This window comes from Pinus tabuliformis, chromosome 3_1 (genome assembly GCF_031772625.1).
Source record: "Pinus tabuliformis cultivar Carrire ecotype Pingquan chromosome 3_1, CPIR1, whole genome shotgun sequence".
NCBI classification, from domain to species: domain Eukaryota; kingdom Viridiplantae; phylum Streptophyta; class Pinopsida; order Pinales; family Pinaceae; genus Pinus; species Pinus tabuliformis.
In genome coordinates this window covers 445561816-445576632 of record NC_142301.1, presented here as the reverse complement: position 1 = coordinate 445576632, position 14817 = coordinate 445561816, and the positions used below count along the sequence as shown (strand labels likewise).

The 14817-nt window shown below is 40.8% G+C and overlaps 1 protein-coding gene across 3 annotated transcripts in view; it reads left to right on the top strand.

The window, feature by feature from the left end:
• Nucleotides 1–14817, top strand: part of SDG38 (SET domain protein 38) — a 280788-nt gene that overhangs the window by 95034 nt on the left and 170937 nt on the right. For 2 of the 3 annotated variants that reach the window (XM_089411434.1, XM_089411436.1), the window contains one exon: nt 11070–11231. The exons of the other annotated variant lie outside the window; for it this stretch is intronic. In XM_089411434.1, coding sequence (XP_089267560.1) covers nt 11070–11231 — 162 coding nt within the window. The remainder of the gene's footprint in view (nt 1–11069; nt 11232–14817) is intronic. 3 annotated transcript variants of the gene reach the window in all.

Genomic DNA, 14817 nt, shown 5'->3' with positions numbered 1-14817 from the left:
TTCCATTTGGGTCTGATCTCCCCATATGAGATCCTAACCCCAGAGGTCTACAATGGCACATACAGGGTGTGCATGGAGAGCCATGGGCCTCTACAGCGACAGACAACACTCCACAGATCTTCATGGATGCTTAGAGATTACTAGTGATCCACTTATGGGATGATGATGATATGCTTGGTACATTATGCCCAACAAGCCCCCATAGGAACCCCACACTCTTGATAGGTGTCTTAGGACTTGTATGATTTCATGGCAACATTCATTCCACCACTTGGACCCTTCTAGAGGATCTCCAATTCATATGGAGACCCATGAGGTCATCTATGTTCCCTCATACCCAATGGGAGCACCACAGGTCTACTACTTGGAGAGCAAGGGGCCACCCCCTTGTCCATCACATTTTGAGGAATTTATTCCTCCATATGGCACTTCAGGATGTTATTGAGCCTTTAGAGGACCCTAGGACATGCACATATCATTATTTGGCCCTTTGTGAGGCTTGTTTTTACACTCATGAGTTAGTTTGGTGGACTTGTCACCAATAGGGGTTTTATTTGCACATTATTTTATCAGTAAGGGTCAATGTAGGCCCATAGGCTAATTCGAACTCCTTAGGAGGCTATACATTGATGTTAGATACACTCATTTGTATGATCACTTGACTTGGGATCTCTCTAATCATAGAGAACTTCGCATTTTTTCCTTGGAGGATATTTTCTGGAGATGGATGAATTTTGACGTATGGATTTGGGCTATTTATCTTGTCTTGGAGCTTTGTCTTGTGAATAAAATGCTGGTTGGATATACTCTATAATGTTGTAAGTGAATTTTGATGTTATTATTCTTGTTGCTGCATACTGCTAAAATTAGGGCTAGTTGCTGCATAATTGAAATGTGGAATTGAGCATGTTTTAGTTTAATGTGCGGGCCAATGTTATATGAATGAAATGTCCTAGAGATTATTTGTATCGATAATCTTGCATTGTTTTCTTTGAAGTATAAATGCTTGAAAGTCACTTTTCTTGTCTTTCTCTCAACATTGGATGAAGTTGACTTTCTGGGCCTCCTTGATCAAGAAACCAAGTTCTTACTCATTATCATCTTTGACTCCATGTCCCCAAATGAATTAGGCACTGATCCCTCAAAAAGGATGATCATTTTAACCCTCTTTTTACCCTTTTCCCCTTTTTCCCTAGGTCTAGCCCCATTAGGTCACCTAGGGCATCAATTTCCCGGGAATTGACCCAAGGAAAAATTTTGAATTCCTACATGGTACTGCGCTGGTGGGTTCCCTCCCTCTCCTCCAATTTTGAGGCAATTTTAATGGTGGAATCTCCGGGAATCCGAAGCCCTAGCTCTAGGATCGAATTTTGCCTAGGCATCCCCAAGGCTAGACCTCAACAGGATCAATTCAACCTTTTGAAGTAAATATTCTTGTTTGGTCTTTTCCTTTCACCTTGTCCAGGATAGGAACATCATTGGTTGCTATATTCCATCTCCGAACTTGGACTGGGTCCACTTGGCCTCGTGTGGTCCCACTTCTCAATAAAGACTATATGCCAACGACCATTTGGGAATCCAAGTTTCCCAAGGATTATAGGGACTGAGAACCTTGTCTATAAGCCCATTCCTTCTCCCTCAACCCGCCAATCCACACCCCTTCCCTAGAGGACCAAGTCCCTTGCTTAAAGAGCAAGCAAGTTCCATTCTTCACTCCATCCTTGGGAAAGGGTTTTCCAGGGTCACTTTCCACCTATCCATTGATATATACTTTACAAGTGATCCCTACACTACCGGGACTCCTCCCATGAGTGAAAGTCCATAAAGAGCAGGGAGACTTAGCTGTGGTGACAGTGGGCTAAGCCTCCACCATTGCCCTTAACCTAGCAGTTGCCCTCTTAGGAATCCCTTTTAGGTCCCCTACTGGTTTGAGTGGTAACATCTCTGGTGCTGTTACCAAGGACATGAAGCGTGTGTTTTGTTCCCCATATGACATATTGACATATCATTACTGGCGACTCCACTGGAAGAATGAAGCCCTAGTTCTTCATTGAGCATTAAAGTTAATGCTTGTAGGGTGAAGCAAGCATCTATCAAGGCACCTCAATTCACCTTGGCGACTCCATTATAATCTTAATATGCAAAATCATAGAAGATGGAGATTTCTCTTGATCCTATATTTGAAAAGCTCAATAACCAAGAGATTCAAGAGCTGCAAAGGAAAGTGGTGGAATATGCAGAATCCTTTCAAGATATGTTAGAGAGCTTGGATATGGAATTCATGCTCAAGTTTTATCTGTCGCAAGAAGTACAACTTGACATAATAAGGATATGGAATTCATGCTCAGGTTTTATCTGTCGCAAGAAGTACAACTTGACATAATAAGGCATGCTTATGAAGAAGATCCTAGTCATCTCCGTGACCTTGCTCACATAACTTGTGCTGTGAATATTCTGGATAACCTCATCAATAACAATGGCAATACCTCTAAGGATGACGAAGAGTTGGATCTCACAAGCTTCCAAATCACACAAGAAAGAATGAATGAATATAGTAGGTCATGCAGGGAGGTAGTAAGGGAATATAATTCTAATGAAGTTTTCTCCTACTTATATGATGAAGAAGTGAAGCTTCATAAGATGAAATGTGAATATGAAAAGAACCCTACTAATGCTCTCCTCCTAAAAGCATACTACCAAAATCATGTAACAAATACCTTAGCCATTGTTCTTCAAGAGAAGAGAGAAGAAAGGTCCTGCTTGTCAACCAACCAAGATGAAGATGACCTCAAGGACCTCGGTGATGAGCAAGAAGATGAGTCCTCGTGGGGACTGCAAGACGGGCAGGATGATTTTGAGGACACCTGTGTTGGGAAGGATGAATTTATTGAGACCAACCCTACCTTTCTCAAGGATATTACTCTCGATGAATCCTCTTTTGAAAACCTTGAGAGAGATGACCCCATTAGCCCCTTGAAAAATGACATTGAAGATTATTTCCACATTGAAAGGGAGAAATGGGAAATTTTTGGTCCTCAATTTGATTGTGCTCCCATTTATGACACTGACAAGGACAATGAGGATGAGATTGGTCTTCCCTTCCCCTTAGGCGCTATTTATGATGACATACCCATTGATACCCTTGAGAAGGAGAATTATTATTTTCCCTTGCATAAATAAGGACAACCTTTGATGAAAGTGATTGATTCTCCTTTTAATGAAATTCCAATCTTTGACTCTCCTTTTGATGAAGGCCCAATATTTAATATTTATAATGAGGAAAGCAACAAGGCTCTTACCAACCCACCTTATGATTATGTATTCAAATCACTTGAGCCTTTAGATTGTGGGGAAGGAAAGCCCGTTGAATATGACACTTCACCCTCCCCTTTGTCTTTCCCTCTTGTTCATCACTGTGAGTCTTCCTCAAGTACGCCCCTCGTCCGTTTTGGTATCATCTCGAGTGACCATGCCCTTTTTTTCTTTTCTGAATATGGTGTCAAGGAAGAACCCTTCATTGAATATACCTTATTCCCCCTTAACCCATCCTCGGGATTGTGATCACTCCAAACCTCCCCTCCCCGTTGTGACCATCACATTGAGAGACCTATTTGTTGCATTCCTTCTTTCTCTCACCCTTCGTTCCCCTCTCATCACAACCATGTGACATCCTCAAAGCATGATATTACAAGCAGTGATTGTGATGAGGAGTTCTTGAGAGTAATCATTCATTCCTCCATTTTGTACCTAGAAGGGGAGCCCTGGACCTCTAGAATGACCAATTTTCTTTCTCCAAGGACCTCCCTCTACCTCGAATGGAGATCATATTTTCCCGCCTCCCACCTGCCTCATCCGCCATGTGACTATGTCCACATTCAATTTGGGGGTTGCTACATGAGTAATCATACTGGCAGGCATATGTATATCGATGTGATGATATGTTGGTTGCACTGACTTTATGATTACACTTAATATTAACATTACTATATGCATGTTAGGGTAGGATGCATTGAATGCTGATTTTCTCATTAAAACGAACCGCATATGATGTTTCTCATGATAGTTAGATTGCATTTATATGAGAAAAATAAAAAAAATTGCATAATTTATTTATTTTTGGTTTATGGGCTCACATTAAGCATGGGTGATCATCACACCCCGTGAAAAACATGTTGCCCCATGGCTTTGATCTTTGACATGTGCAGATAACAGGTCTAGGTGACCAAGAGATTGCTGGAGTTCCCGTGACCTCCCGTTCGAGCAACCTTGTTCACTTCTTCAAGAGATCACATCCCAGTTGGAGCCAAATGTTACCCACCACTTTGTGGCCGATATCCCTAGGAGAATTTTTTTCTCCATGATAAGCCTAAGTCGGCTGCTTGCAGCCCCTTGATGCCTCCTACTAGCTCGTTGTGCCATTTCTTTGCTACCTGAGCCATCCATGTGGTCCCTCACCCACCTGTATTGATCGTATGTTTGAAGGTGGGCCACCTGAATCTAAAGGTATGTCTGGTCATTTGGTAATTGAGTATTGGGTTTGCTTATCATGGATACTTCTAGGTATGGATTGATGGGGGGGATTGGTGGAAAGAGTGGGCTTAGTTTGTGCTCTTGTCCCCTTGATCTCTTTTGGTTGTTACCCTTGGATCTTAGTCCCGTGGGATATCTTTTATTGACCATTTGGTTCTAGGGTGGTACTACTTGGGAAACCCTGACTTTGGGTGCATGGTCTCGCTCTTGTACCCACACATATTACTTCCTTACCACTCACTATACTCTCATTCATCTTTTCTCCCACCTAGGTCCACATTCCCATTCTAGGTCCACATATGGCTAGCCTCTTTATCCCCTTGCCCCCACCTTGGGTCAAGCCTAGAATGATGCCCTAGAGGTTGAAGCAATTGAAAGAAAAAGTGAAAAGCATAATTGGCCACATTTAACAGGAAATTGTACCATAAAATGCAAAAGATGGCCAGGACAAAAATAATTAGCACGTGGGAAAAGCCATTACATGAGCTCTACCCCAATCCATGGCCATCACCCTGGTTCCATAAGCCTTAGATGAGCCTCCTCTATCATTCAGGAACCTATGATTGTCCCAACCCTTGGAGGGTAATGAATCGACCTACCTAAAAGGGTGTAATCACTTATATATCTTACACATCATGCTCTTGTCCTTTGAGCCCCAAGCAATTAATTAAAGGAAATTCATAAAAGGCAAAAGGTATATAAAGAAGGGTGGAAAAATCAAATCCGAGGCACCTCATGTACCACGATTTCTCCCTCCTATACATTACATACCCAGGTGTGGGCTTCCCCTTATCTAGCTATCCCTATGCTCCATTATGTGGCCCAGGACTTCCCCTCTCATTCCCTATTCCATCTCACTTATTTGTCACTTGCCACCCCCATTAGAGGGATGTACCTTGAACATACTATCCGCTTTAAGGGTTGAAACCACCTAATAAAGTACTTGGTTAACCCCCTTTGGAGCTTGGAGACACTAGCACATGCCAATGCCCACTATGGAAGGGCATGCCATTATGAAGTGGCCACTTTGTTATCCATGATTTGTAAACTCTTTTACCCGATTGTTTTAATGACTGGTTGTACTGGAAGCCTAGGGGACACATTGGATCTTATGTAGGATTACATGTGGTTTCCATTTGGGTTTGGTCTTCCTATATGGGATCCTAACCCCCAGAGGTTTACATTGGCACATATAGTGTGTGCATAGAAAGCCACGGGCCTCCACAATAGCAGACAACACTCCATGAATCTTCATGGATGCTCAAAGATTACTAGCGATCTGCTTTTAGGATGATGATGATATGCTTGGTACATTATGCCGAGCAAGTCCCCATAGGAGCCCCACACTCTTGATAGGTGTCCCAAGACTTGTACGATGTCATGGCAACATCCATTCCACCACTTGGACCCTTGCAGAGGATCTCCGATTCATATGGAAACCCATGGGGTCAGCGATGTGCCCTCATACCCAATGGGAGCATCACAAGTCTACTACTTGGAGAACAAGGGGCCACCCCCTTGCCCATCACATTTCGAGGAATTTATTCCTCCAGGACGTTATTGATGTTGATTCGGGGTAGCATCAGATGTGCTTTAAGCCTTAAATTTTGCAGGGAGGCTTGGGCACCTATATTCCAAAGAACCTAGAAAGCGTTTTGGGAAATTCTACCCAGAAGTGATTTTATTAAAATAATTAATATTTTTAGTGGGGTTCCTAAGTCTAAATTTAGGAAAAGTAAAATATTAATGGGTATTAATCTAATCAAGGGTGAAACTCCTAGAAAAAAGCCACAGATCAAGCCAAAACGATCTGAGCCTTTGATTATGTTTTAATCTAAGTCGTTGGTTGTCCAACAGGAAGATATAAGAAGGGGCTTGAGGGTCATTTGGAAAACACTCAAAGAGATCAAGGAAATCGATTTTCTGAAGAGAGAAGTTCTTAGGAGGAAAAATAGGAAAAATCGATTGAGGAGATTTCTTGCAGTAGAGGGGCAGTGAGAATCCGTAAGAAGGAATTTTCGGAGAGTACGAGGCAGAGGGAGATCAAAAAGACGTCCAGAACAAGAGTGACGTTGTCCCAAGCAGTGATGACGTGGAGGTACCGCAATCCTTGAGGGGAAGTCGAGTTTCCTGCTAAGGGAAGTCGAAATGCAGTTGCTGGAAGTCAGGGTGTGAGTCTGGGAGGCAGAAGGTTGATTTCTCAGCCAATAGAGGATCTAAAGGAGAGGCAAGGTAATACCCAGGAGGGGTGACGCAGAAACTGCCCAGAGGGACGCAATTCTGCGAAGAGGCCACATAGAGGGTGATGCAGAGCGTCCAAAGCAGCAGGATGAGTCACTGATTCTCCAGTGATAGGGTGAGATCATTTCACCAGTCTTTTGTTCAGTATTCTCTCTGTATCGGATTGCTAGTTGAGCATCCTAGAATTGTACTCAGATTTTCTCCTGCATAATAATAAAACCCTCAGAGTTGTTGCACCGGTTTTCCTGCATTGGGTTTTTCCGGGGACTATTGTCCAAAAATAACTGTCCTATGTGTTTCTATTTTCCTTGCTCAGTTTCTATGTTTCAGAATCATATTTAATTGGTGTAGGCTGCTTCAGTAATTTACTTCAATATTTCATGAAGAAATCTGAAATAAGCTTGTAATATAATTTACAATCTAGGTGAAGTAGATTCAGTTGGTTGCAGTAGGATTCCTGAGATTGTTAGATCTAGGAATTTTCACAATTGAGCCTTTAGAGGGCCCTACGACATGCACATATCATTATTTGGCCCCTTGTGAGGCTTATTTTTACACTCATGAGCTAGTTTGGAGGGCTTGTCACCAATAGGGGTTTTATTTGCACATTATTTTATCATTAGGGGCCAATGTAGGCCCATAGGCTGATTCGAACTCCTTAGGAGGCTATATATTGATGTTAGATACACTCATTTGTATGATCGATCACTTGACTTGGGATCTCTCTAATCATAGAGAACTGCATATTTTTTCCTTGGAGGATATTTTCTGGAGATGCATGAATTTTGACGTATGGATTTGGGCTATTTATTTTGTCTTGGAGCTTTGTCTTGTGAGCAAAATGCTGGTTGGATATACTCTATAACGTTGTAAGTGAATTTTGATGTTATTATTTTTGTTGCTGCATACCCCTAAAATTAGGGCTAGTTGCTGCTTAATTGAAATGTGGAATTGAGCATGTTTTAGTTTAATGTATGGGCCAATGTTATATGAATGAAATGTCCTAGAGATTATTTATCTCGATAATCTTGCATTGTTTGCTTTGAAGTATAAATGATTGAAAGTCACTTTTCTTGTCTTTCTCTCAACATTGGATGAAGTTGACTTTCTAGGTCTCCTTGATCAAGAAACCAAGTTCTTACTCATTATCTTCTTTGACTCCACATCCCCAAGTGAATTAGGCGTCGATCCCTAAAAAATGGTGAACATTTTAACCTTCTTTTTACCCTTTTCCCCTAGTTCTAGCCCCATTAGGTCACCTAGGGCATCAATTTCTCGGGAATTGACCCAAGGAAAAATTTCAATCTCCTACAGGCTACTGCACTGGTGGGTCCCCTCCCTTTCTTCCAATTTTGAGGCAATTTTAACGGTGGAATCTCCGAGAATCCCAAACCCTAGCTGTAGGATCAAATTTTGCCTAGGCATCCCCAAGGCTAGACTTAAATAGGATCAGTTCAACCTTTTGAAGTAAATATTCTTGTTTGGTCCTTTCCTTTCACCTTGTCTAGGATAGGAACATCATTGGTTGCTATATTCCATCTTCGAACCTGGACTGGGTCCACTTGGTCCTGTGTGGTCCCACTTGGTCCCATGTTGTCCCACTTCTCAATAAAGACTATTTGTCAATGACCATTTGGGAATCCAAGTCTCCCATGGATTATAGGGATTGAGAACCTCATCTATAAGCCTATTCCTTCTCCCTCAACCCTCCAATCCTCACCCCTTACCCCTGGAGGACCAAGTCCCTTGCTTAAAGAACAAGCAAGTTCCATTCTTCACTCCATCCTTGGGAAAGGGTTTTCAGGGTCACTTTCCACCTATCCATTGACATATACTTTACAAGTGATCCCTACACTACCGGGACTCCTCCCATCGGTGAAAGTCTGTAAAGAGCAGGGAGACTTAGCTGTGGTGACAGTGGGCTAAGCCTCCACCGTTGCCCTTAACCTAGCAGTTGCCCTCTTAGGAATCCCTTTTAGGTCCCCTGCTAGTTTGAGTGGTAACAAACCTAACTCTCAGTGTCTAATATTTGTGCTTCACTGCCTTCATATGATCCTTAAGTTTATGTTCTATCTACAATTGCTGGTCTGAAAAGTTGTGAAGAAGAAATCTGCATTCTAAATAATTGTAACAACATAGAACATTCAGTTTTCTGCAAAGTATATTAAACTTTCTGCAAAGTACATTCAATTTTCTGCAAAGTACATTCAACTTTCTGCTAAGTACATTTAGTTTTCTGCAAAGTACATTCAATTTTCTGCAAGTAGATTCAGTTTACTGCATAGAAATTTCAAGTTTCTGCAATTTTTTTTTTTAAATTTCTGCATAGAACTTTCAAATTTTAACTACTACAACCTTGGAAAAACAATGTTTTGAACTAAAATAACAAATGTTGATAACGAGTTCATAAGCTTCTTTGTTTTCAGCATCTTCTCCCACTGGGAAGCTTAGATGATGTCCAAGAACATGAACGAAATATATCAGAGCATATTTTGAGTATATTGTATGTGCAAATAAGTTGGAATTTCAAGACCATTTTTAGACTATTTTCTTTGTCTAGGTGCAAAGTTGAAGCATCCTGAGCTCTAACACAGTTAGATCTAACAGTTGAAGCAAAATATGGAACCCCTGTCTCACAAGTTGTGAAACGGATTTCTCAACAGTAACGAAGGTGTGCCTTATCCACCCTTCTCACCAAAGAGGACAAGTTCAAGATTCAAATCATAACTAATCATCCTTGTTTTAAATAAAGTTTGTCTGAAAAGATTTGAAATGTTATGTCCCTTGCCTTCATGACCTTTGGAGCAACCTTCTCTGCTACCCTTTAGCAGAAATCTCTGGCCTTTTGAAACAGAATAAGAACATTATTTCAAATTAGGAATTCTACAAACAGTCTAGCGTGATAATTTTCAAGGAAGATATATGATTATAATGAACAATCTGTAGTTAATGCTTTTACTGCACAGGCTGTGGATTCAGACATTAAGAATACTAATTACCCTCGTTGGGGCCAGATCGTTAAGTATACTAAGTACCCTGAAATCTTCATTAACTATTTTAAATGGCACATTAGCTATTTATGTATCGTTCAAGTTTGTTTTGTTTACCTTAGCTTGGGTTGTAACAAGCTTCTTTTTAAGCAGGGTCTTCAGTTAAACAAATCATTATGATGCCTGAGTTCATGCAAAAATTAGGCCTCCATCCTGCTAGAGGAGTCTTGGAAAACATTAACCCACTCGTTGCATATCTATTCACAAGATGAGACCCTTCCCGAACCCCTCAATTTTGTGGATGCCCTTAAAGAGGTATTCTTTGTCTTTTGGAGGTGAGGCAACTGCAGCTACTGAAGAAGACGAATAGAAAGAATGAGATAAGAAGGATAAATGAGAAAGGTACCTATTATTAAGAAAACTGACTAACTCTTCTTTCACAGCACTTGCAAACAAAGCTCCTTGTTGCAAGATGAGAAAACAAATGTGTGGGATCTCTTCTTATAAGTTTGGAGGTTTTTTTGCTCCATTTGTTTTGCCTTGTACTTGACGTTCATTTTATATACCATTCCACTTTTTGCTTTTCTGATTGCAAATATTTCTCTGCAGATATAAGATGCATTAAAAAAACGGTTTTCAATTTAAGCTTTTGTTTTTATGGCTTGGTATTTTAAATGTTTTTTGTGTCTTTTACTGCAACTTGCCATTTGTGGGCCACTGTTGGAACCACAGACCTATGTGGTCAAAATGTTTCATGGCCAAAATCCTGGAAACGTCTGGCAAGGCTCAAGATACATTTCTGTCCATTTTGAGGACATCCCCTGGTTGGGATCTGGGATTGGAAAAGCATATCCCTGCTACATTGTCTTTTCCTTGCATAAAGAAAACAAAATATTATCACTCGGAAGAAAATTATTCAGAACTCATGCACATTGTGTGGTACACTTCCACATCCAATGAAGTGTGCATTGGACTTGGTCTTCCTCTGTTAAATTGAATGGAGCTAAAGGACATAAAAGGAACCTGAAAAGGCATAAAACCCATATAACTGCTAAGGGGAACTGGAAGAGCTGGATAAACATCAAGGCAGCTGAAAGAGTAATTATTGAATTTCTAATTAACCTTGATGAAAACCATACTGACATGCTATGTTTCTTTCTATCATTGGCATGTATAATCAAATTGGTTCAAGTAGGGTGTATTGCTATTGATACCACAGTTCTAAGATGTAGATGATTCTGAGAGCCCATTTGGTGATCAACTATTCTGGGTTCAGCTGATTCCGTAAATGTTTTGCAATCCTAATAGGTCTGCTATTCATGCTTGGGGAGAATGAAAGAAGTAAAATACCATTTGCCAACTTTTTCTTCAAGTTTGCGATTGGGGAATTCAAGGACATCTGCAGATGCTTTACGTGATAGTCAAAATGATGTTTCGTTTTGCAGTAGTGAATGTGCAAAGCAGGCAAAAGTAAGCTTTTTTATTAAAGTTGGTTCTTATGTAACTCTATACTTTGTTGTAATGCTAATTTTGAAGGTAACACAATTTAATTTCCTTGAAAAGGTCATTACTTTCATTTTTTCTTAGCACTGGATTATTTGTTTTTATTTTTTATTTTCCTTTTTAACAGGAACGGTTATCATTTATATTAAAAATTGGCTGTGGCCTTGCTGTACAGCAAGGTAATACAAAGCAAAAATAAAAGGTCTGATACCAGTCTTTCAAAAGGACCTAAAACTTCAGAACTGTTGCCTGTCAGCTGAGCTGTTCTTACTTTCCTAGACGAATAGTATATAGTCTGTCACCCCTCATACTACATGAGGTTTGCATGTGTCAGTGTGATATTTAAATTTTGTCATACATTACAGGGATTTGCAGGATGACAGCTTCATGGGGATGGTGCTTCAATTGGGTTGCTTCAGTACTTTTGATTGGATGAGTTTCATTTGTCTTTTCCAGTGACCAGTGGTCAGGGATCATCCATTTCAAGGTGGCATATCTATGGTTTTTGTTTTTTCTTGACGCCTTGGTTGATAGTTGTGAGATGCTTTTTGGTGCTATGGTATTTCAATCGTGGATGATTCATGATTAAGTTGTTCATGGTTAGCCTAGCCTAACACTTATACATTTCTCTTGTGAAACACACTAATAATTATTGATGGATCAAGAGTGATATAGTGTGATACTAGCTCATGATGGTATTTGTAAGGGTGCAACTTATTGCTCCCTTCTGTTATGACTTTGGTTTATGGTGGGGTTTACTAGGAGACACCACTTCTATTTTCATGGTACAAAACCTTTATGAAGTATACTCTTCATTGGCACATATGTGGAGGCAATTTATTATTATTTTAATGTGGCCTCCTCTTTTTGCACCTTAGACCATATCTTTGTTGGAGCTTTGGCAAATATGTTCATACATTGATATATTATTTTATGCGTGAATAGAGCCATTCCCTTTCCTCGTGAGATATATTAATTCTTTGATGTAACATTACCTTAGACTATGGTGATGACACATATGTGGAGGTGAACTGAATATTATTTATTGTGGACTGTTCTCTTCATGCATGTGACATTCAGTCATATGTTAGTTTTTGTAGCATCGGATGTGTTCTAGCCACGAGATTTGGTGGAGAGGCTAAAATACATGTATTCTCCAATACCCAAAAATCGTTTCTGGAAATTCCACCTAGAGACGACTTAATTACATTTATTAGTTAGTTTTTAATATTTCCTAAGTCTAAACATAGGAAATATGATTAATTAATCAAAATTAATTAAGTCATGGTGAGAATGTTCTAGAAAAGTACATGGATCGATTCCAGTTAATCCTAGCCATCGATTAAGATTTAATCGTGGCCGTTGAAGTCTCAATGAAGGATTATAAGAAGAAGTCGATGGGGCTTGGAGAAGATACACCAAATTAGTTGAGCATTCGATTTTGCTGGGAAATCGATCTCCAGAGTAGCAACATTCAGTTGTCGGAGGTGATTCAGTGAGATCGAAGCAGTGAGAGAGGGGTAGAGATAGTGAGGCCGGAGGAAGCTTTTCCAGTTCTAACGAGTACATTGCAGAGAGGTAGTGATTTCCACAAAGAGGTAGTGTAGAGCCCTCTAGAGGAGATTTCCGTTTTGCTGGGGAGAAGTCGAGATTTTGAACTAGAAGCTGGGCAGAGGCTCTGGAGGCAAAGAGTATCAGTTTCCCAGACGGCAATTGACGAGACAGTGAGAGGTGATGCAGTTCCGAGCTAGAGGGACACAGTGATTGCGTAGGTTGACGCAGGGACTGTGCAGAGGTAGCAAGGGACAGCTCGGTTTCAGCTGAGGTCAGCGTCGGATCGCTTGTGGAGTCAGGAATTTTCCTCACTTGTTATTTTTGCTAGTTTTCCTTTGTTTGGATTGCTAGTTTAAGAATCCATAGAATGTACTCAGATTTTCACTACTACATAATATTAAAACCCTCAGCTGCTGCACCAGGTTTCCCGAGTTGGGTTTTTCGGGGACTTAGTCCAAAAATATCAATGTGTTTTGTGTGTGTGCATCTATTTCTTCCAGTGTTTTTATTTCTTCCACAGTGCTTGTTTTGTGAAGGTTACAGTGTATTTGTTTCGATATTTTCCGTAGCACACAACAAATAATTTGTTTAATTAAATTAACAAATAGAAGAAATAACATTAGTTGTTGTAGTAGGATTCAGGGTTAGGCGAATTTTCACATGGTATCAGAGCACAGACTGTACGATGGAGAACTCAGTAGCAGAAGGGAAGAGGAATTTCGTAGCTCTACGTAAACAACAGTTCAAAACCCTTAGAGCCAGCGCAGTTTCTTGGCCAGGAGGGTCAATTTCTTAAGGAAAAATCGATTTCTTTGGGAGAGCGATAGAGAAACTGGATTTCTCTAGTTTGAGGATTACCAGAGGCAATGGGAGCAGTCAATATTTTCCTTGTAGAGAAGATCTCTAGCTGGATGCAGTATTTTGTAGTAGTTGCTAGTGCAAAATAGCGCCAGGAGGAAGAAAGAGCACACACTGAGGGAAATTTTCCTCAGGGGACTTCTAGCTTCAGGAGTTCATTTTTCTCTTGTAGATCAACAGTTGTTGTGAGCAGATTTACTCACTCCAGCAGGGAGTGCGTAGAGCTTAGCAGCAGTTGAGTAGAAGAGAAGAGGAGGATTTCAACTTATTTTGCTGAGATGGCCACAGATGGGCAGGATCCATGGAAGAGCAGTGGATTAGATCCAGTTGCTGAAGACTTCTCACATGGATCAATATCCTTGCTACTGGAGCCCAACAAAATTAGTAGCAGGAGGATCAAAGCGTTAGCAGGTGTAGTCAATCATGTTGATGACAACTGCATAGCTAGTTGCAGTCGGTACGTGGGAGACAATTGCAAACCTAGTTGCAGTGACACAGGTAGTGTGAATTGCCCAGTTGCAGTATGTAGGTGCAGTTCCAACCAATAGATTCCCAACACAGAGCTATGAGGTCCAGTTTCCAGCGCAGGACAACAGTGCGAGTTGCCAGGAGGGACCAAAGAGATTTCCCATAGGGAGTCTAGTATCAAAGGGAGCATCCCTATTGAAGCTAGCACTTCAGGATCTGGGGAGATCAGATTCATTATTGCAGTAGTTGCAGCAACATTGCAGAAGCATCAATAGAGCAGTAACAACAACAGTATGAGTAGATTAGATTTCGTGATGATGACAACCATACCTCCAAGAGTGAGGTGGGGTGACTTGGTGCTGTAGCCCCAGAGTGCTACAGATGGGCAGGATTCTTAAGGAGATGTCCACCTCTTGAATCAGTACCTTGCTACGGGAGCCCAAAGTAGTTAGTAGTAGGATGGACCAGTGGTAGTAGATGCAATTTTATGCCAGAGTGACAAATGCAAAGTCTAGTTGCATGTCAGATGCTGGGGAGTGTAGTGCAGAGTTGGAAACATTGCAGTTGGCACAGTGCAGAGTTAGTAAGCGCAGATGCCTTAGTGACAGCGCAGATAATAGCAGTAGCCAGAGACTCGGGTGACAGATGTATCATACTGATCACAATTGATTTA